A 23,133-nucleotide genomic window follows, 5' to 3' on the forward strand; every position below is an offset into this window, starting at 1 on the left:
CAGTGTGTCTCACTCAGGATTCAGGAGCAAAAGCAGCAACATACAACCAGGTTGCTGTGTTATTGCTGTTCATGATGACAAATGGTACTTAAGATGTGTTGCAAAGTGCTGTGAAGCAGAAGGTGATGTATTTGTGAACTTCACGGCACCAGCAGGACCAGCAAGATCATTTCATTGGCCACATTTGGCAGACAGGTGTTGGATTTCTTTTGAACATATTCTTATGACCATTCCAGTTCCTATTACAGTCTCAGGAAGACAGTACAATTTGGCACTCAATGTATGGAGTACAGTAGCTAAAGTGTGGGAGAACTTCTGTTCAAAGCAAAATCTACTGGTTTTTAGCAGTTAAGGTGCAATAAACATTAATAATAGGATGTGTTAATCTGTCTATATGTTGTTGCTTAGTGATTAAACAGTTGTGGGAGAGGATAAGAAGATGCAGAACAGTTTACGATATGTTTTTACAAAATTGTGTTGTGGAACAATAGCCACATCACCAAATACAACAAGAAGAACTGCATCACAAGATGATTTAAGTTATTAAGACCTGAAGTTGGGTCTGAAGATAGTTTGCCAGATGCGTGTTGCAATTTCTGTTTATGCCACCTTCTTTCACAAGCCGTAATTCTGGAAATAATTGGCAGGGGAAACTAATACTTTGTACATGAGTGTTCCACACATGGTAGAATTAGTGTACTGAATTTCAGTCAAATCTGAGACTGAGCTGGAGCCCCTGGTTGAACTGACATGGAATGACCCATAACATTCTTTGAGGATAGGACAGGTGGTTGGCTGTGGCCTTGCGTAAGGAACCATCCCAGCATTTGCCTTAGTGATTTGGGAAAAACATAGAAACCCAAATTAGGATGGCCAGGCAGAGCAGCTCCATCCTCCCAAATACAAGGTCGGTGTCTTAACATTTACGAGCACAATTTAGTTGGTTTCTGTTGTACAGATTTTGGAATAACAGGGAAAGAATATATCATCTGCCTGGGTGCAGTGGCATATTGGAATCCAAGTTGATATCAGTGAAGGAAACTTACTGTGGAAACTAGGCTCCATCCACCTGCAAACTTTAACTTTGTTGTGAAGTTTGCAGCATTAACAAATAGCAACAATTTGTAACCAGAAACTAGGTTGTGGCATACATGTGATATCAAACCTGACCAATGGTATGGAATTGTGCTCTGATGCTCTAATTAAAGGAAGAAGCCATCAGCTATAAAGCTGGTGTTGTATGTAAGTTATGTATTTCAGTACACCATATTTTACCAGTGCATATAATTTTCTAAGAAGAGTGCAGCTCTTATGTTAAGGTAGCACCCACTCACTATTTTATTAATTACTAAAAAGTGAGGTCTTATTAAAAATTGTACATGTGCCATCGAAAATTCACTTTGAGCTATGAAGGCAGGGAACCATTAGTGTATCAGGGAATAGCTGTTCACAATTTAGCTATCTTTCCCCATCCCTGTCTTGCTGAAGTGGGCCCACAGCTATTTCAGAGTGACTTTCCGAACTGAAGCATGTTACCAATATTCTTCTGATATGGATTTAATGAAATCTTTGCACACACTGATTGTGCACACACTTGAATGTTTGTAATGCTGATGAATGCTTCACTGTCATATCAGACAAGTGTGTGAGCATTTATATTAAGTTTTAATGTTACACAGACCATTGACTGCTTTGGACAATTGCTGTTTGTGATTGGAAAATAACTGTGTGTGTGCAGAAGTAACATGTTTCATGTCCCAGTGCAGGTAATGTTGTGGGTTGAACAGTGTTAAATTTCCACCGATGTTTACAGGTGAAATAATTATATAGTGTCCTTCATATACTTCTTATTGATTCATTCATACATTGTGTTCCATCTGTTTCCTTATGAACTAGAGCTGTGAAGGATGTGGAATGAGTTAAATTACACATTAACAAGCAGTACTGCTGGTTCTGGCTACTTCTGTAAAGTAAACCAACTACAAATTGAAATTGGTGCTGATGCAGTCAAACTGATGATTATGTAATTTACTTGTAGATTGCTTTACATATAAGGGACATTCAGTAATTATAGAGACAAATTGATGTGGAAATTGAACAGTTTGCACAAGGAGTTTTGTTCTTTCATGACTTCAGATTGGTATCACTGGGATGAGCTGAGAACAGCTGACAGCTAAAAGTTACTTTGTTTATAAACTCAGTGTTGCATTTAACAGTATTGTGTTGTATTGAAGTTCCCATATTAGTGATCTGGTTTGTGCTCTCTGAAAGTGAAAAAGTGGCAAAAATATTTTCTTGAATGATTTTACAGTATGGTGAAAGTTGTATGAAAAACAGAAGTGGGTGAACAGTTCAAAAATGGTCAAACCTTGGTGACCGACAAGCAGTGTGTGAGCCTTTCAGTTGAAGTGTCAGCTCCTTTGCTTGAAACCTACACAGACGACATTATCCTTTGAGGCGAACATATTACATCTGAACATACAGGGAAAAAAAGCAGTTGCAGTAAGTGTTCACACTCTACATAACATTATCAGTAACAAGCTCAAGTACAGCAAAATGAGTGGAAAGTGGGTCATGAAAGAGTTAGTACACCACAAGGACACAAGACTCAGAGTGTATGGAGGCTTGAAAGAACACTACTAAAGGGAAGGTGATGCTTTTCTAAACAATATTTTAATGTGGTATCAAACTTTGGTTTACCATTTTGAATCAGCCCAATGAGGAGATAAAAGAATGTATGGGAAAGTGGCTCGAACAAAATGAGAGATACTTCTTTTCATCAGGTACAAAAAAACTAGTTCGAAAGTCAGGCAAGAGTATTAATATTGGTGACGATTATCTGGAGAGGTTTTTCCTGCATCAATTTGTCACTTTAATTAGTGAATGCCTATCATATGTGGTGTCCCATTTATTTTGACCATGCCAAATAAACTGGGGTGGGGGGGGGGGGGGGGGAACTATTTCTCCTCTTCTACTACTCAGCTGCTGTTTATATTTAATACTTCAAATAAGGCATCTATGTAAACCCGATGTTTGTTGCCAACCTGTCAGTCTTTTTCACCAAAATATAAAACTGTTCTGAACCCTTTAGAAGGAAGAATAGTCCATGCAGAAATTATTTCTGCTTCTAGTTTTGTGGTTTTAAATTGCCGATTTCATTCTAGATTCACTCTCATTATTAATCACAAACACCATTAGGGATCTGCATGCTGGCAGGTAAGTGTTGAGAGTCATTAGTTGCTGAAGAGCCTTATGCAAGTATTCAGTTATCGACTGTACACAATATTCTCATTGAACAGTTTTGTAGAATAAATACTTTCCTCACCACAGCTACAATACCCCAGAAGATGATGCCATAGGATAGATTTGAGTGAAACTGTCAGGTATGCTAGCAGTTCCATCTGCAGACTACCACAGTGAGATTTAAGAGTGTGAAGTAAGCAGAACAGAACTTTTTTGTTAACTTATCCACATGCTTGTACCATCTTGGATTATTATCTATCTAGTACTTAGGACCTTCACACATCCATCCAATGTATGCCCATTGACTTTTGGTACCTTTAAATAATTTTTATCTTCTTGAATCTGTATAGTATGAGATTTACTGCAATTGACCAGATAAAAAAATCTACTCATCAAGGGGCAGGAGGAGAACACATGTATAGAGATATTAAAGTTTGCAAGCTTTCAAAACCAGTGGCTCCTTGTTTTGGCAGAAGGGTTGAAGGGGAAGGAAGAGGGATGAAATGACTGGTGAGGTTTAGGAAAAGGATACAGTCCTTACCCTTCACCCCACTTCTTTCCCCGTCAACTCCTTCTGCCAGGAGGAGGAGCCACTGGCTCCAAAAGCTCACAGGCTTCAGTACCTTTATATTTGTGTTTTCATGCTGTCACTTGGTGAGTAGATTTTTTATCTGTCCAATTACGTTATAATTTCAAAAATTGAATATTTTTGTTGATATAGTATGAGATTCGTAAGATTGACTTAACCTATTGACTCTGAACCAGTCGTAAGCCAGTTCCATTAGTCTCCAGACTGTGCCTGATATTGATGCGTTAGACTTGTTATCCATATACTTGTCATCTGCAAACATAAAAGTTTCTGAAGATGCATTTAATGTTCCTGGTACACCAAGAAAGGGGGTGGACAGAGCACTGAACCATGTGATTATGCCATATTTAATGTTTACCCACTGTCAATTTATTTTATATTCCTGCTCTATCATTTGCTAATGTGACCATCTTTTTTGTAAGATATAACTCCATCTATACAAAGGAAAGATATTAAATTCTATACCACTTTAGGTTCCACAGCAATGCTTATTATCAAATAGTGGGGCTTGAGTTAAATAAACTATTGATTAGATGCTTTGCACGGAATATTTTTCTGTAGAGTTGAGGAAGCTGGATGCTGAAGAAGTGATTAATGAAAGGAAAGTGAACTGGGTGGTACATGTACTTAAAGGTAAGGAGTTCTGACAATGTCTATTGAAGGTACAGTGGAAAGATGGAAGAAAATAGTAAGGAGAAGAATAAAAGAGCTGGATGAAGTGAAGAGAGGAAGATATGAGAATACAAAATAGTTGGCCTAATACATGATTAGATAGATGATTTACACAATCAGAGGACTTAGTAAACCCGCACTCTTAACAGGGTAATTCTATTCTGTGTTTCTACTATGAGTGAGTTCATGAGATTGTATATTGCATTCCCAGAAGAGAAGCCATTACAAGATCCAAACTGAGCCACTGTTAATAGTTTGTCAGGAAGAAGGTTCAATATTTTGTTTTAACCTCTATATTTGGGTCTATGAGATGACAATAGTCGAACCAATGATCTCTGACCACAGAGCTGTGGTCACGAAGCAGCCAGCCATTTCCAGACATTTTACTTACGTATTGACAGACAGCAGTATAAATAAGGAAACATTGATTTTCAAACAGCACTATCTACTGTAGTGTTAAATAAAACCAATAAAACTGAAATTTGACTGTATCTATTAATAGAAGACAAAAAGGAGAAAAACCTTCGACCATGTCACAAAACAGGTAAAATGTAGTGAAAGAAACAAGAAGCATGGTGCTTTTTAATTCATCTGTAGGTCACTTCTACAAGGATATTGGTCATGTTTTGGTATCACAATTTAAGAACAACAAAAAATAACATGGTTTGTATTTACAGGCATTTAAATAATAGAGCTTTATTTTGACAAGGATAGGATGGGTATTTGGCCGTGGCTTTATAGTAGGAAACTATCCCGGTATTTGCCTGAAGGAAAACCACAGCGAAGCAAAATTGTAGTGGCTGGGTGAAGACTGGAGCTTCCACCCTCCCAAATACAAGGCCAGTCTGTTTAAAATGGTGTTGCCTCATTCAGTTTATCTCTAGTGTACAATAATATTTTACAAAGAAGTTATTAAACAATGAAAAACATTAGTGCTACACGATGTGTTATATTTCTTACCAAACCCCTACTCTGTTATCTGAGTAGTCTGATCCTTCAATGCAAAGAATGTGTTTCTTAACAGATAAGTTTGTTTTAGTAATGTCTTTAATCTCTTTTGGCAATTTATTGTATAGTTCTATTGCTTGTTAAAAATGCTGTTTGGAGTTTGTTTGTTCTTTGTTGACAAACATGAACTCGGTCTTCTTTTGTTCCAAGTCATGAACAGAGTTGTTTGTGCAGTAATTTTCATCTTCATTTTACGTGTACAATTGAAAGGTAAATGTACTCATGTGGTTTAGTCGAAGTCCCCACTGTTTAGAACAGACATTTACAATAAGCTCGACTATTTTAGGTTGTTATCATTGCGACTCTTCTCTGTAGTTTGAAAATTGTTCATATTTTGTGCATTTGTTCCCCAGAAAAGAATCCCACGGCTAAGAATTTAGTGTACATGTAATGTGCTACTAAAAGACACTGGCTGTTACATACTAATGACAGGACAGTAAAGGCACAATAGGCTAATGACATTCCATGTGCAAGTTTCATTGCATGCTCACAAAACTTCAACTGAAAATCAGTATAGGAATAGAACAGAAATTTTGTACTTGTTCACAGTCTACAGAGGTGTCATCTACATGTGATTGAAGACCATCATTTTTTCTCTTCAATCTGAGATGCATGGCATTTGTTTTCTTTATGTTCACTGTGGCTTTATTGCTCATTGACCAATTGCAAACGTAGAGTGAGGTGGTGCAGTGGTTAGCACACTGGACTCTCCTTCGGGAGGACGACTGTTCAAATCGGCGTCCAGCCCTCCAGATTTAGGTTTTCTGTGATTTCCCTAAATGCTCCAGGCAAATGCCATGATTGTTTGTTTGAAAGGGCATGAACGATTTCATTCCCCATCCTGTGACAATCTGACCTTGTGTTCCGTATTTACAGACTTCGGTGTCGACGGGACTTTAAACCCAATCTTCCTTCCCTTACCAGTTGAAAACTTCCATGAGGGTTTCATTTGCTTCTTCTGCAAGGAGTTGTCTTGCTTTCTCAGTAACTAATCTTCCTGTCATCAGCAAAGAGAATTTTTCCCCCTTGACTAACAATATTGGGGATTCCGGTTGGTCGGTGGTAGTGTTCATACGTGCATGAGGTGGTGTGTGTGTGTGTGTGTGTGTGTGTGTGTGTGTGTGTGTGTGTGTGTGTGTGTGTTTTCTTTGCTGAAGAAGTCTTTGGGCGAAAGCTATAATGTGTAACAGTCTTTTCATTGTGCCTGTCTGCAACTCAAAGGGTCATCTTTACGGCAAGTAGCAGTCTGTCTCTTTCTTAATATTGATAATTTTGGGAAAGTAATTTATGTATATCAGGAACAGAATATGCCCTAATATGCTACCCTGAGGGGCTCCTATATTAAAGTATTTTGTTTCTGATAAGTGTTCCATTAAAAGTTTAAACTAATTTGAGGTATATATTATTGTACCCTACATGCTACGACTCTTATTCCTAATGCTTGTAGTTTATTTAGTAGAATCTCGTGGCCAACAGCATCAAATATGTTAGCTCTAAAAATAAGTCTGTAATAACTTACCTTTATCAAAAGCATCAAGTATTACTTTTTTGAATTATAATATGGCCGATTCTGTACTTCTAGCACTTCAGAAGCCAAACTGTGATTCCCTTAAAAGCTTTTATTTATTCACGTAATTCATTAATCTGTCTTTCATAGTTGATCCTTTTATTTTTGACAATGGTGACAACAGGAAAAAGAGTGGTACAGTAGTTTTCTGTGCCATTTGAATTGTGTTTCTTTAGCAGAGGTATAACTCTTCTCCACATTCAAATTAAGTAATTAAACTGACAGTAGACACTTTTGATGTAACTCTTCAGGCTTTCCCGGCGATGTAACTGACAGTGTTCACAGTGCTGCAGTTCAGGCTGTATACAGCACGAGACACTGAAACATCATAGGTATATCCATTAGTTGGTGTGCACAAGGAGTATGCTGGAAAAAATAGTGATTCCAGTTTTTGCATCAAGTGAAAATGCATGGTAAGCAGTCAAAATGTGGTGTGGGTGTACAAAAAGGAGAGGAAAGACCAGACATGCAATAACAATGCTTCTGGAACATTTATTAGGATATTGTCACAACATGTGTTCAAATGGTCTCCCAACTCACCCTCTGCAATGTGGCATAGTTGGCAGTTGCTCACAGCATAACCAATATCGTCATATGCTATCCTGCAGGTCAGGAAGAGTCTGGATACATCAGTCTTTCATATATCTCCACAGCCAAAAGTCACATGCATTTACGTCAGGAATGTGGAAGGCCATGCATCTTGAAATTGCCTGCAGATGATTCAGTCATTACTGAAGATTTATCAAAACAAATCTTTCACCTACAAATGACATGTAGTGTCGCCCAATCTTGCAAGAATCACATATTGCACGAGGAGATCCTTATAACATGCAGGCGTCACTGTACACCTAACAGGTGTGCGAGGTGTCATCTCCTCGAAGAAAAACTGACTGAGGATGAAGGAGCATGTCAAACCTCACCACAGTCACATAAGATGAGTGCAGTAGATGTCTGTAATGGAGTGGAGTACGAATCCATGTGCAACAGCTCTACGTGCTCAAGGCACCATGGAGAGTAAAATGTGCCTCATCCATCCGAAGCATATTCCCTGCGCACATGCCATCCGTCTCCATCCATGCCAAAAAGTGAGCAGTAAAGTACAGCATTGTAGCCTATCTTGGGGTTTCAGTTGGTGTGCATTCTGAATCTTGCAGGGATACTGTGGTGTCACTGTCAGACACCACACTTGCTAGGTGGTAGCCTTTAAATCAGCCGCGGTCCGGTAGTATACGTCGGACCCGCGTGTCGCCAATGTCAGTGATTGCAGACCGAGCGCCGCCACACGGCAGGTCTAGAGAGACTTCCTAGCACTCGCCTCAGTTGTACAGCCGACTTTGCTAGCAATGGTTCACTGACAAATTACGCTCTCATTTGCCGAGACGATAGTTAGCATAGCCTTCAGCTACGTCATTTGCTACGGCCTAACAAGGCGCCATTATCAATTGCTATTTATCTTGTGATGCATGTACCGTCAGACAGATGTTCACCAATTATGGATTAAAGTTAAGTATTCAAGAAGCTACGTACTTTACTTGCTATATTCATTACCTTGACCTGTTCCAGATCTCACGCCATCCTGCATGAGCTTAAACGCGTACCTTTCAGCTACCCGTCATTGTGGATTGGCTGTCTTGCCAGTCTACAACAGATACCACTGTAAAATGTGCTGCAAAATCTTTTGAACTTTCGATTAGGGGAGAGACAATTCCCATGAAACAGCTTGAGCACTGTGCTATAGCTACAGCAACTTCATCAAATACTACCATGGGAATAGGCTGCCTCACTCTTCCTGCTGCTCCATCTAATTCACCTGTTTCTTTAAATTTCTTGATCATATTCTTTAGCCGATTTATTGACATGGGGCCTCTTAACATCTGTTTTTGTTGGCGATGTTACTGCAGTGGAGTTCTGCTATTGCTGCTGTTCTGATAAAACAACTTTACCAGCAGTGCATGGCCTTCCTTCTTGATAGCCATTCCGTATTGTATTAAAAAAAATCCGACCTTCTTTACATTTCACTCCAATAGTAGTCAGCATTTTCTACCTACTGCCCACGTCTGTATCTGTGTTAGTAGTAAAATTTTTGAACTGCACACAGCTTTCACAGTAATGGTAATTTATAAAGCAGTGAAGTAACTTTAAGTTAGAAAATTTATAAAGCAGAGTTACAGCAAGTTAAAACTATTATAATAATTGCTTGTCAAATATTTTGTCAAAATTTTGTGAAAACCAAATAAAAATATTTCTAAAACCACTAGCACCAACTGCCAACCATAAAAGCAGGAATGGCCACTAGCAGGCGGCAGGGACCACGTTGACTACCATTGCTTTACACCAACACTACACAAAAGAAATAAACATGTCTCACCAAGTGATAAATGGCGTACTGAATCAAAACAGAATGCATTTCACATTGTTACTGGTTTCAGCACCATATTTTTATCTGGTGGTAGAAAGTGGAAGTATTATTTTTCTCAGCATACTCTGCAAGCGCACTGATTAGAGGACATACTTGCGATGTGTAGAGCCAACACTAAAGCACACCATTCTCCCCCCCCCCTCCCCCCCCATGCACACGCGCGCGGGGCTGGCGGTCCTTTCGTGAGTATGTGCATGGCAAGCACAGCGCCCCGAGCTATTGCAGCCTTCCTTCTTTCCTGGGCTGCATTTCCTTGCCCTTCTCCTCCTTTCCTCTCCTTGCTCCTTCCCCTTCATCCTCTTCTCTCCCTCTCTTGGTGTCCTTGTTTATGTTGGCCCTGCTGTCCTCCTGGTTATGTTGGCTTTGCAATTTGGTTTTGTTGTGTAATTACCTCATTGTTTTGCCGTTCTCTGGTCCCCCTCTGGGGTTTGACCTCCATTACTAAATTTCTACACTGTGGTGTGAGCCGTTTGGGGAAGAGCACCTTACCTAGTGTCTCCGACGTGTGCCCTCCTAGTTCATTCCACCTTTTCTTTCACGTTGTTGTCTGGTGCTAGGGTGCATAGCCAGCACGGTAGCCAGCCCATGTGGTGGGGGTCGCTATGTACCTTTTCGGTTGAGCCCCCTGAAAACACAGGGATCACACTTCTGATACCTGAGCTGTAACCTCCTCATGTAAGCCTAGGAGTGGTTGCTTGTCGTCCTGGAGCATCGGAACTCCTGGAAATGTCCACCGTGCCAGATGGCTCTTGCTGTGGCTGGGTGATGCCCATGGGAAGAGCCCCTCATCAGTACGGCCGTCTCTTTGCATGGAAATGATTCTTTTAGTGCTGCTTCTTCTGCCCCTTTGGCCTGCCCTTCTGTTGCTACCCCCTGAGAAGAGGGTCAGGCTCATCGGCTAGTGGCGAAACCTTTCCTCCGCTATCTGGTTTGCACCAGGACTAATGGGGATACTTTCACCAATACCAAACGTTTATTTTTTGTGGAACACATTGAAGACAAGTTTATCAATATGGACTCTCTGAGTAAGATGCAGTCGGGTTCTTTGTGGATAAAAACTGCTTCAGCTGCCCAGTCTGCGGCCCTTTGTACGTGTAACCATCTTGGCAAAATTTCTGCCCCCCCCCCCCCCACCCACCACCACCACCACCACCACCACCACCACCACCACCACCAAACTTTGAATATGGTTCAAGTGGGACAACCTCGGACGGCGGGGTGTTAACATTGTTCAGCATGTTCAGAAGGGTCCGGAGGATATTTGCATTGATACTGGTGCCTTTATCCTGGCCTTTGAAGGGGATACCCTCCCTGAGAAGGAAAAGATTAGTGTTTATTGATGTGATGTGAAGCCGTACATCCTACCACCTATGAGATGTTTTAAGTGTTTGCGTTTTGGACACATGTCTTCCCGCTGTTTGCAGCTCTGTGGTGACTGTGGATGTCCACTCCATGAGGAGAGTTCCTGTGTTTCCCCTCCTGTGTGTGTGAATTGTCGTGGCAATCATTCTCCACATACACCGGATTACCCCGTTTATGAGAAGGAAAAGAAGATACAGGAGTATAAGTCCCTTGATCGTCTAACCTACACTGAGGCTCGTAAGAAGTATGCACGTATTCATCCTCTGTCCATGACTTCTAGCTATGCTTTAGTTACATCTTCATCCCTTCCTCCCCCTTCCTTACCCCAGTCCCTAACCCCTCTCCTCCCCCCACTCCCCTGCGACTCCCACACCCTTCCCTCTGGGCACCGCTCCCCCTCCCCAGCTGGAGGAGTGTCCCACTTCTTTGGCATCTGCCGGTCAAGGGTGCCCCTACCGGGATACCCCTTCCCGGCACCTTCCAGGCCAAAGGTCTGCTGCTGCACGACGACCACGAGAACCACAGTCTGTGAGCCCCCAGGTCGCCTGATCTCTTTCTGTTCCAGATCTTGCTGCAGCTGGCTTCATTTTGCCACACAGCCGTCCCGCACAGCCCTCCTCGATCTCAAACAGAAAAGAAGAAGAAACGTAAGTCCTGGGTCAAGGAGCCTCTGGTGTAGCCAGAGGTCCTGTCCCCACCTTTGCAACGTGACTCTGACCTGTTGTTCGTTTGTTCATGGATGTTTCCGTAAAATCAATGTCCTTCACTTTCTTGCCCACACCTTTTGGGGTGCAGACCGCTCCATCCTTCTCTGCCTTTTCGGCCTTTAGTGCTGTCTCGCTTGGACTATGGTTGTCAAGTTTATGGTTCAGCTGCTCCTTCCACAGTCCACCTCCTGGATCCAGTCCACCATCGTGGTATCCGTTTGGCCACTGGCCTACTAGCCCTGTTAATAGTCTCCTGGTTGAAGCTGGGATATTCCCCCCCCCCCCCCCCCTCCCATTTCTGTTCGGCGGTCCCAGCTTCTGGTTTCTTATGCAGTCGCTGTCCATTCCTCTCCCACTCACCACTCATCCTTCCTACGCTATCCTGTTCCCAGACCAAGGACGTCGCCCATCTGATTCTCGCCCCCTCGGGTGGGTTTACTGGTTGGGCTCCACCTTACGTCTCTTCGCCGTGATTTTCAGCTTCCTTCTTTGTCCTGTCTCCCACGTTTCCTCCCCAACACCCCCCCTTGGTTAGTTCCTCGGCCCCGGATTCGGATCGATCTCTGCCAAGGTCCGAAAGATTTCATTCCCCCGATGGTATTCCATTGTTTTTTCCACCGAATTTTATGGGAGTTTCGAGTTGCTGTTGTTTTTTACACTGATGGCTTTAAATCTGCTGATCGTGTGGGATATGCCTTCACGTCCTCTGTTGGCATGGAAAATCAAATGCCAATTACATGTGGGGTGTTTGATGGCAATTTCCCCTTACCTTTATTAAACAGTCCCAACTCCACCACGTTTTGCTATGTACGGACTCAATTAGTGGACTTCAGTCTATTGACTGGTGTTTTTCCCACCATCCCTTGGTTTTGGCCATCCGTGACTGTCTCGCTGAACTTCATCATGCTGCTTGTTCTGTTGTTTTCCTTTGGGTCCCTGGCCATGTGGGTATCTCAGGTAATGAGCTTGCTGATTGTTTGATTGGGGGAGCAGTCACTTAGCCCCCTTCTCAGTAACGCCTCCTGCGGTGGATTTACGACTTCATATCGAATCCCACTTCGCACAATCGTGGACCAACTTTTGGGATGCTACCTCCCTGTGTAATAAACTTTGTGCGACTAAGGTGACACCTGTCCCTTGGCGTTCTTCCTCGCGCCTCTCCCAAAAGGACTCGACCCCAGCCTGTGTCATTTCCGCATCGGCCATATCAGGCTGTCCCATGGTTTTCTTTGGTGTAATGAGCCACCCCCACTTTGTGGTTGTGGAGCCTTCCAGTCAGTAGCCCACATTTTGGTGGAATGTCCCCTTCTTTTGGCTCTGTGTACTAAGTACAGTCTTCCCCGCACTTTACCTTTAATATTGGCAGACGATTCCCGGATGGTCGAACTGGTTCTCAGTTTCCTCCATGAAAGTGGTTTTTATTCTCAGTTTTAAGGTTTTTAATCTCCCTCTAGAGTAGGGGCAGGGTGGTGAGGGTTGGGATGTCTCCAAATGTAAGCTGTGTTTGGAGATTCCTGACTCCCCTCCCTGGCCAAGATCTTTTCTTTCCCTTTTACTCTGTTTTTATCACTTTTTAGAATTGGTTAGTCTCCTTTTACAATGCGAACTTCTACATTCTAGCGGTTGAATGCTTTTGAATAGCAGGTGGTCTTTCCTGTACTGCATCAGAGATGGGGTATTTCCTGTGTCTAGCATAGCCTTGGGGTTGCTCACTTGCTGACTTCCCTCATTTTGTTCACACCATTGACAACATGACTGCACTTTTACGTTTTTTAGCATTTTACCGTTTATCGTTTTGATTTTTCTGAGATGTCAATGGACCACATTTGAAACCACGGACTGATGACCTTGCTGTCTGGTCCCTTCAATTCCAATCAACCAACCAACCTCTTTCCTTTCCGTTACTGCATGCGTATCCTCCTGTTCTTCTTTTTCCTCTCCCTTTGGGAACATGTCTTGGATATTTTTGGGATTGCATTCTGAATTTTCCGAGCCTGGCATCGGAACAGTCCTTAGTCTGCTTTTTTCCCTTCTTTCTTTATTCTTCATCTCCTCTTCAGCGTTTGAAGTCTTTATTCCTTCTTTCTCCCTGTGTGCTCCTGAAGACCGGTCCTTTGTGATTGACGCATAACAGGTGATTGGGTAACACACAATTACGAGCCATGAATAGACACATAGGATTCAGATATGCCACCTGGTACAGCCCAGGTCCATTGCCTGAGCTGTTATCTTCCCAGTTGCTAATTGGTCCCTCTGGAGTTTGGGAGGTCTGACCTGAGGTGTGAACAATCACCTAAGGTGGGTGAAGGACAAGTTTGGGGAGATGGATGGCTTGTCCAAAATGCGGTCAGGGACAGTCTTGATAAAAATGGCACACTCTGCCCAGTCATGGGAATTTATCGCTTGTGACAAGTTGGAGGATGTTTCTGTTATCATCACGTCTTATAAGAGCTTAAATATGGTCCAGGGTATTATATTACACGGGGACCTTCTTTTGCAGTCTGACGATGAGCTGCTTGCCAACTTAGAGCAAAAAGGAGTTCATTTCGTCCAGCGTATCCATCAGGGTCCGAGGGATAACCAGGTTGCCACCGGTGCCTTCATCTTGGCCTTCGAGGGTGACACATTACCCGAGAAGGTCAAGGTAATGGTCTGCCGCTATGATGTCAAGCCATATATCCCTCCCCCAATGTGGTACTTTAAGTGCTAGAAGTTAAGGCACATCTTCTCGTCGTACTTCCAGCATCACACGTCGAGATTGTGGATGTCCATCCCATCCCAGTACTCCATGTGCTCAGCCTCCCATCTGTGTCAACTGCAGAGAGCATCATTCCCCTTTCTCACGAGACTACAGGATTTTACAGCGAGAAAGGAAATCGTGGAATAAAAGACCCTGGATCGACTGACCTACACTGAGGCCAAGAGGAAATTTGAACGCCTACATCCTGTAGCTGTGAAATCCTCTTATGCCGCCGCTACAAGAACAGTTGTAGCCCCCATCAATTCTGCGAGTTCCAGTCAGTTCTCAGAGCCGGAAGACTATACCGGCCTCCTTGATGGTGGGGGGCACTTCCCTTCCTGTTGCTCCTGCACCACCTACTTCGGGATCACAGTCCCCCCAGCCATCAAGGACACCAGTCCCCACTTCTCAGCCGGAGAAGTGTAAGTCCTCTTGGGTTCTCTCACTAGGAAGGGGTCCCTTGGGTCACTCCCTTGCCAGGTTTCTGCTAGTAGGAAAGATGACACCTGCCAGTGGCTGAAGTGCCCGAAAGCCGGAAACTGAATCAGTGAAGCCCTCCCAGCCAGAGAAAACCAAGGATCAGCGAGAGAAATCCATAAGAGACCCCCAAGACCGAGGGAATTGTGGTGGCACCTACACCAACGCTGCCTACAAGCTCTGCGTCTGAGGATGAGGTGAAGATTCTGGCATCCGCTGAGGACCTAGATCTCGCCAGACCCTCCAACACAATGGATATAGCCTGTTCAGGAAATATGTTGGTGTCAGCAGGTTTCCCTGAGGTGTAGTCTGCCTTATTGAGCGTTTCATGCCTTCCCAGTCTCGTGATCACGTAATCCTCCAGTGAAATTGCAGCTGTTTTTTCCACCACCTGGCTGAGCTATGGCAACTGTTTAGCTTTACATCTGCTTTCTGCACTGGCCTCGAGGAAACCTGGTTCCTGGCAATGTGGACCCCTGCCCTCACGGCTACAGGGGATATTACAAGAATCGTAGCAAATATCATAGTGAATCAGGTGGCGTTTGCGTTTATGTCCTGAACTCAATATGTAGTGAACCTGTGCCCCTTCCTCTTGAAGCTGTGACTGTCAGAATAAGGATGACGCAGGAAATAAATGTCTGCAATGTATATCTTCCTCCAGATGGTGCAGTATCCCTGAATGTATTAGATGCACTTTCCTACTTTTGGGAGATTTTAACGCCCATAACCCCTTGTGGGGTAGCACCATGCTTACTGGCCGACGCAAAGATGTCAAAACTTTACTGTCTCGGTTCGACCTCTGCCTCTTAAATACTGGGGCCATCACACATTTCAGTGTGGCTCATGGTAGATACTTGGCCATTGATTTATCGGTTTGCAGCTCATGACTTTTCCCATCTATCCACTGGAGAGCACTTGATGACCTGTATAGAAGTGACCACTTCCCCATCTTCCTGCCACGCCCCCGGCGTCATGCCCACGGACGCCTATCCTGATGGGCTTTAAACAAGGCAGACTGAGTAGCCTTCACCTCAGCTGTCACCATTGAATCTCCCCCACATGGTGCCATCGATGTTGTGGTTGAGCAGGTCACAAAAACAATAATTTCCGCGGTGGAAAACGTGATACCTATTCTCTAGGGTGCCCCCGGTGAAAGACAGTCTGTTGGTGGTCGCCGGAAGTCGCTGAGGTGATTAAAGAGCTGTCGGCGAGCTGTAGAGCGACGTAAGTGGCAGCCTTCCCTAGAGCAGCTTTGTGCCCACGTTCCCCTACTTATAAAACGGTGGAAACAGGAGTGTTGGGAGAGGTATGTGTCAACCATTGGGTGCCACACATTACCTTCCAAAGTCTGGATGAAGATCAGATGTCTTTTTGGGTACCAGAACCCAGAAGGTGTTCCTGGCGTTAAGATCAATGGCATGCTCTCTACCGACACACTGCCCATGGGGCTTGCCACTCTTTGGCGGGTTCGTGCTTGGCTACCATGGGGCCCCAGCCTTTCCAGCACTTTTTCCATTGCATGCTGTATGTTTATCCTCTTGCCGTTCTTTTTCTCCTCCCTTGGGGAACATTTCTGGGGTATTATTGGGAATGTTCTGCATTCTGTCACTGACCTGCAAACAGACTCAACTTTCTTTTTGGCTCCTTCTTCCTTTTGCGTTTCCCTTCTCCTCTCGATCCTCTACTTTGATGTTTCAGGATCCTCATTTTTTCTTCTTCCTCCCTGTGCACTCCTGAAGGCTGGCCCATGCGTCTGACGCTTAAAAGGTGACTGGGTAATGAGTAATTCCCAGCACTGGGTCGACAGGTAGGGTTCGCATGTACTCCCTGGTACAGGGCAGGCGCAGGGAGGGGTGATTGCCTGATCTGTAACCTTCCCAGATTGCCCATTGGTCCCTCCGTCAGGTGTTCGGGAGTTGTGACCTGAGGTGTGAACAACCACCTAAGGCAGATGGTTGTGAAGGGGGCTCCCATTTGGAAGGAGGCTGCCATTGGAGACGCTGGCAATCATGGGGGATTTCTTCGTGATGAGTCAATCATCCTCTCCATTGATGTCAATGAAACGTAAACGTAATGAGGCTACTGATTCGAAGACCCTTTCCGCTGCACCGCAGTTCTTCTGTGTGGTATTATGTACTGAAGACGGTCAGTCCTTCGCCATGGTCAATCCGTTTACTATTCAGAAAGGTGTTGTTGTCATTGCTGGCCCTGTGAAATCCTGCTCTCGTTTATGGAATGGCACTTTGCTTCTGGAGGTGGCTTCTGATTCTCAAGCACAGCACCTACTTGCTTCTTCATGGCTACCCTGTTAGTGTTGAGGCACATAGAACTTTAAATTTTTCCCATGGTGTAATTTACATCAGGATGCTTGGCAGTCTAACTGAGGCAAAAATACAATCTTACCTCTCTGATCAGGGTGCCATTGCTGTCCATCATGTAATGAAAAAGGTCGATTCCTCCTTGGTGCCCACCTGCACTCTTTTCCTCACCAAATTCGATGTGCTGCTACCAGTGTCATTGGTTCAATCACACTAGAACGTTGTGGTGACACCCAGCCAAATGCATAACCTGTGGCAGGGGTGCACACGAGGACGAATGTCCACCTCCCTCTCCCCGATGTATCGACTGCTGCAATGGCGGCCACGCTGCCTCCTCCTGGGATTGTCCTATGTACCTAGATGAGTGGGCTGTTCAAGAGATTCAGGTAAAGGAAAAAATGCCTTACCCAGTAGCTCACAAGTTACTGGCTAGTTGCAAACCCTGTGTTCTCCCATCTGGCACTTATAGTTCAGTTGTTGTTACCCCTCACTCCACGAAGGACATGACTACGCAGACATGCAACCTCAAATTTACCTCTGAGGTTTTGAAGTCACCCAGTGTCAAGGTAGCATTGCTGTCCCCCCATCCCGCTGTGCAACAAATGGTCACTCTCGCGTAAGGGGGCGAAGCTACCCTCTACACAGCTGGCAGGCAGGAAAGGACAGAGGGAGTACTCCCGAGAAGACTTTTTCCGTCCCTCCAGAAACAACACCCAAGTCTTCCTCTAACCAGAAGGGCTCGAAGAAGTCCACTAAAGACAAACGGTCTTCTTCACCTACTTGAAGAACCTGCTTGGCGGTGACGCCACATGGTCACTTAGCCTGGCCGGTCTCTGTCTTGCCGGTGCGTGCCACGAACCGTTTTTCAGCGTCGGACTCCACAGATCGACCGCACAAGCACGCCGATGCTTCTGTGGACCCCACGGAGCAGGATCCTCCTGCTTCTGTGCCCTGTAGTAGCGACTCTCCACCATCTGTTCCTTGGTGGCCACCGAGTTGACACCCCCACATCTTTCTCCTCATGACTGTCCTCCAGTGGAATGTTCGTGGGCTACGCTCCCAAAAAGAGGATTTACGGCTGCTTCTAGCATCGCAGCATCCCCTTGTACTCTGCCTTCAGGAAACGAGATTGTGCCCTCGAGACCACTTTGGGCTTCCACATTACTTACTGATTCGTTTTGACCTTCCCCCTGAGGTCAGCATCCCATCTCATGGGGGCGTCATACTGCCTATACGGGATGACCTTCATAGTCAACCCATCTCCCTGACTACCCCTCTTCAAGCTGTTGCTGTTCGCCTTCCCCACCTGACTTTCTCCCTCTGTACCATTTATGTACCTCCATCCTTCGATGTCTCCAGGGCAGACTTCCTTTAGCTTATTGGGCAGCTACCTCCACCGTTTTTGCTACTCGGTAACTTTAATGCGCATCATCTTCTTTGGGGTTCTCCCAGGGCCTGCCAGAGAGGTGCCCTCTTATCTGACATTCTTAACCAACTCAACCTCTTCTGCCTTAACACTGGAGCACCCACTTTCCTTGCTGACTCCTCGCACATCTAGTCCCATTTGGACCTAATCTTTTGCACTGCCCAGCTTGCCCATCATCTTGAGTGGTCCGTTCTTTCTGACATATACTCGAGCAACCATTTCCTGTATGCTCTCTGTCTGCAGACTCCTAACCCATCCACATGCATGCCCACATGGCAGCTTACTAAGGCTGACTGCAGCTTTACTCCCCCCTGGTGACCTTCACAGAACAAGATTTCCTCAGTTGTGATGACCAGGTGGACTATCTCACCAACGTTATCCTTACTGCTGCAGAATGTTCCATTCCTTTACCACGTCGTGTCCCAATTCATTGGTGGACTGAGGCATGCCGTGGCGCAATTCACTCACGGAGACGTGCTCTCCACATTTTTAACCATCACCCTATGCTGGAAAACTGCATTAATTATAAACAGATGCTCGCAAAGTGTGGTCGACTTCCTCGGGATAGCAAAAGAGCTAGTTGGGTTTCATTCACAACTTCTTTTAACAGTTCCATGCCTTCCTCTGTTGTGTGGACTAACCTCCGACAGCTCTCTGGAACCCAGATCCATTCCCCCGTTTCTGGCCTGACAGTAGGTGCTGATGTCATCGTGGATCCTGTTGCTATCTCCAACACCTTGGGCCGCCATTTTGCAGAAGTTTCGAGCTCTTCCCACCATCACCCTGCCTTCATCCGTCGGAAATGAGTGAAGGAGGCTTGGGCAATATCCTCCTCTTCGAATCATGAGTGCTACAATGTCGCCTTCACTATGAGGGAGCTGGATCATGCTCTCAGTTCATCCCGGTCCTCCGACCCAGGGCTCGACGCTATCAACATTTGGATGTTGCAACACATCTCTCTTGTGGGCAAGCGCTTTCTGCTTAACACATACAACTGCATCTGGGCTGAGGGCACATTCCCTGCACTCTGGTGTGAAGCCACTGTCATACCCATACCTAAGCCCGGTAAGGACAAAAACCTTCTTTCTAGCTACTGCTCCATCTCTCTTACGAGCTGCGTTTGCAAGGTGAAGGAATGTATGATTCATGCCCGGCTGTTGTGGTGGCTCTAGTCTCGCCATTTACTCATGACTACACAGTATAGATTTCGAGCACAGCGTTCTGCAGTTGACCATCTCATTATTTTGTCCACCCATGTCATGAATGGTTTTCCCAGACTTGGCCGTGTTTTTCGATTTGGAGAAGGCCTATGACACCTGCTGGAGAACTGGTATCCTCCATACTCTTCACACGTGGGGCTTCTGTGGGTGCCTGCCCTATTTTCTTCAGGCATTTTTACAAGACCGAGTTTTCAAAGTATGTGTGGCTTCTGCCTTGTTGGACACCTTTATTCAGGAAAATGCCTCGGGGTTCTGTCCTGAGCATCATCCTCTTTGCTATCACCATTAACCCTATAATGACCTATCTCCAGCCTGGCATCTCCAGCCCCATTTTGTCGATGATTTTGCTATCTATTGCAGTTCTCCATGGACCTGTCTCACTGAGCGGCATTTTCAGTACTGTCTTGATCGTCTTCACTTCTGGAGCATCGCCAATGGCTTTCGCTTTTCTACTGACAAAACTGTCTATGAATTTCTGGTGGCGCAAATGGTTTCTCCCACCATCTATACATCTTGGGCCTGTTGCCCTTCCATTCATTGACACTACGAAATTCCTAGGGCTCATGCTCGATAGGAGACTCTCTTGATCCTCCCCTGTCTCTTACTTGGCAGCCCATTGTACACAGTCTCTGAATGTCCTATGTGTCCTCAATGGTACTTTCTGGGGTGCCGATCGAACCACCCTCCTCGGTTTGTCCATTTGAAACTTGACTATGGGTGCTTTGTTTATGCATCTGCACACCTATCCTTTTTGCGCTGTCTCAACACTATCCATCATCATGGCATCTGTTTGGCCACAGGCACTTTTTACACCAGCCTGGTTGAGAGTCTGTATGCTGAAGCTGCAGAACTACCACTGTCCTACCGCCGTGACTTTCTCCGCAGCAGATATACATGCTGTTTGTCTGCCAATAATGGCCACCCTTCCTATGTCTCCTCCTTTGATGATTCCTTAGATCATTTGTAAACACTGATGGCTCTTGGACTGACCTTGGGGTTGGGTGTGCCTTCGTCATTGGCACCCGAGTCTCTCGATATCGGCTTCCGGCACAATCCTCAGTATTTACAGCCGAGCTTTTCGCCTTGTATCAGGCCATGGAATACATCTGGTGACACAGCCTTCCCAATTGTGTCCTCTGCTCATACTCACTCAGCACCCTCCAACGTCTGTGTGCACTGTACACTGCTCATCCCTTAGTGCAGCAGGTCCAGGAAAACTGTTACTTCTTCACTCTTGGTGAAACCAGTGTCGTGTTTCTGTGAGTCCCTGGGTCATGTTGGTCTGCCAGGAAATGACGCTGCTGCCAAGGCTGCAGTCCTCGTCCCTCAGCCCACGAGTACCTATATTCCCTCCGATGATCTCTGCATTGCCGTCCGTCAGGAGGTGGTGTGCCTTTGGTATCACCAATGGTCCTCCCTTCACAGGAATAAGCTTTGGCTTATTAAGCCTCACCCAGCACCTTATACGACCTCCTCTCAGCCCTCCCGTCGGGAGGAGATTATTTTAACTTGGCTGCGTATTGGGCACTGCCTTTTTAGCCATCGTCATTTGCTTCGTGGCGCTGCCTCACCAATTTGTACGCATTTTGCCCAAATTTTAACTGTCTGCCACTACCTGCTGGAATGCCCTTTTTTATGTTCCAGCTTGCGTTCGCCATCTGATTTATCAGCCATTTTAGCGAATGGCTTGCATGCTGTTGACCGCGTTTTACTTTTTATCTGCCGAAGCAATATAGCGAAGGCCATTTCATTTTTAGTTTTGGATCTCAATTTTTTTATGGTTGTTTCTCTCTCTCTCTCTCTCTCTCTCTCTCTTTCACATCCCTTGTTTAGCTGTTTCCTATTCTGTCCATTGGGTCTGACATATAGTCGTTTCCCTCATCTCTGTGTTTGTGTTCTATAATTTAGACTTGGGTGCGTATGACATCAGTTGTTTTTTGCACCCTAAAACAAAACAAAACATGACTGCTGGGCACTTTTCTGAGTACTGCTCGAACCTCTGCATAGGAAAACTACCCCCCCCCCCCCCCCCCAGCCTTTCGCACCCTCAAATGGCAGATGGAAAGGAAAGTCCTCTCATTCACTACACGCCACAGTGAACCCTGTAACGCCCCATTAACAGAGTGGGAGCTCCTCAGCGCCCTTGCACATTGCCCCAACACAGCTCCTGAGTCGGATGAAATCCACAGTCAGATGATTAAACATCTCTCGTCTGACTACAGCCGATATCTCCTCATTATCTTCAACCGGATCTGGTGCGATGGTGCCTTTCCATTGCAATGGCAGGAGAGCACCTTCATTCTGGTGCTAAAATCCAGTAAAAATCTGCTCAATGTGGAAAGGTATCGGCCCATCAGCCTCACCAACGTTATCTGTAAGCTGCTGGAACGTATAGTGTGTCGGCAGTTGGGTTGGGTCCTGGAGCCACATGGCCTACTGGCTCCGTGTCAGGCCAGCTTCTGCCAGGGTCGCTCTACCACTGGTAATCATGTGTCCCTCAAATCTGACATCCGAACAGCCTTTTCCAGACGCCAACACGTTGCTGTCTTTTTTGACTTATGTAAAGCGTACGACACAATCTGGCAACATCATATCCTTGCCACAATGTACCAGGTGATCAAAAAGTCAGTATAAATTTGAAAACTGAATAAATGACGGAATAATGTAGATAGAGAGGTACAAATTGACACACATGCTTGGAATGACATGGGGTTTTATTAGAACCAAAAAAATACAGAAGTTCAAAAAATGTCCGACAGATGGCGCTTCATCTGATCAGAATAACAATAATTAGCATAACAAAGTAAGACAAAGCGAAGATGATGTTCTTCACAGTAAATGCTCAATATGTCCACCATCATTCCTCAACAATAGCTGTAGTTGAGGAATAATGTTGTTAACAGCACTGTAAAGCGGAATTATGGTGAGGCATGGGCGTCAGATGTTGTCTTTCAGCATCCCTAGAGATGTCGGTCGATCACGATACACTTGCGACTTCAGGTAACCCCAAAGCCAATAATCACACGGACTGAGGTCTGGGGACCTGGGAGGCCAAGCATGATGAAAGCGGCGGCTGAGCACACGATCATCACCAAACGACGCACGCAAGAGATCTTTCACCTGTCTAGCAATATGGGGAGGTTCTAATAAAACCCCATGTCATTCCAATCATGTGTGTCAATTTTTACCTCTCTATTTATATTATTCAGTGGTTTATTAAGTTTTCAAATTTATACTTACTTTTTGATCACCCGGTATGAGTGGGGTCTCCCGTTCCGATTTTTATCCAAAATTTTCTGTCACTTCGTACTTTCTGTGTCCAAGTTGGTGCCTCCAATAGTCCCACTCCCCCATTACCAGGAGAATGGGGTTTTGCAGGGCTCTG

At 45.0% G+C, this 23,133-nt stretch overlaps 1 protein-coding gene across 2 annotated transcripts in view; it reads left to right on the top strand.

Annotated features, from left to right (window-relative positions):
- LOC124798519 (lysM and putative peptidoglycan-binding domain-containing protein 3) overlaps window positions 1-23,133 on the top strand; it is an 82,152-nt gene that overhangs the window by 5,881 nt on the left and 53,138 nt on the right. The window contains exon 2 of one of the 2 annotated variants that reach the window (XM_047261965.1): window positions 11,426-11,507. The exons of the other annotated variant lie outside the window; for it this stretch is intronic. Coding sequence (XP_047117921.1) covers window positions 11,426-11,507 — 82 coding nt within the window. The remainder of the gene's footprint in view (window positions 1-11,425; window positions 11,508-23,133) is intronic. 2 annotated transcript variants of the gene reach the window in all.

The sequence above is a fragment of the Schistocerca piceifrons genome, chromosome 5, assembly GCF_021461385.2.
Source record: "Schistocerca piceifrons isolate TAMUIC-IGC-003096 chromosome 5, iqSchPice1.1, whole genome shotgun sequence".
In the NCBI taxonomy this organism is placed as follows: Eukaryota; Metazoa; Arthropoda; class Insecta; order Orthoptera; family Acrididae; genus Schistocerca; species Schistocerca piceifrons.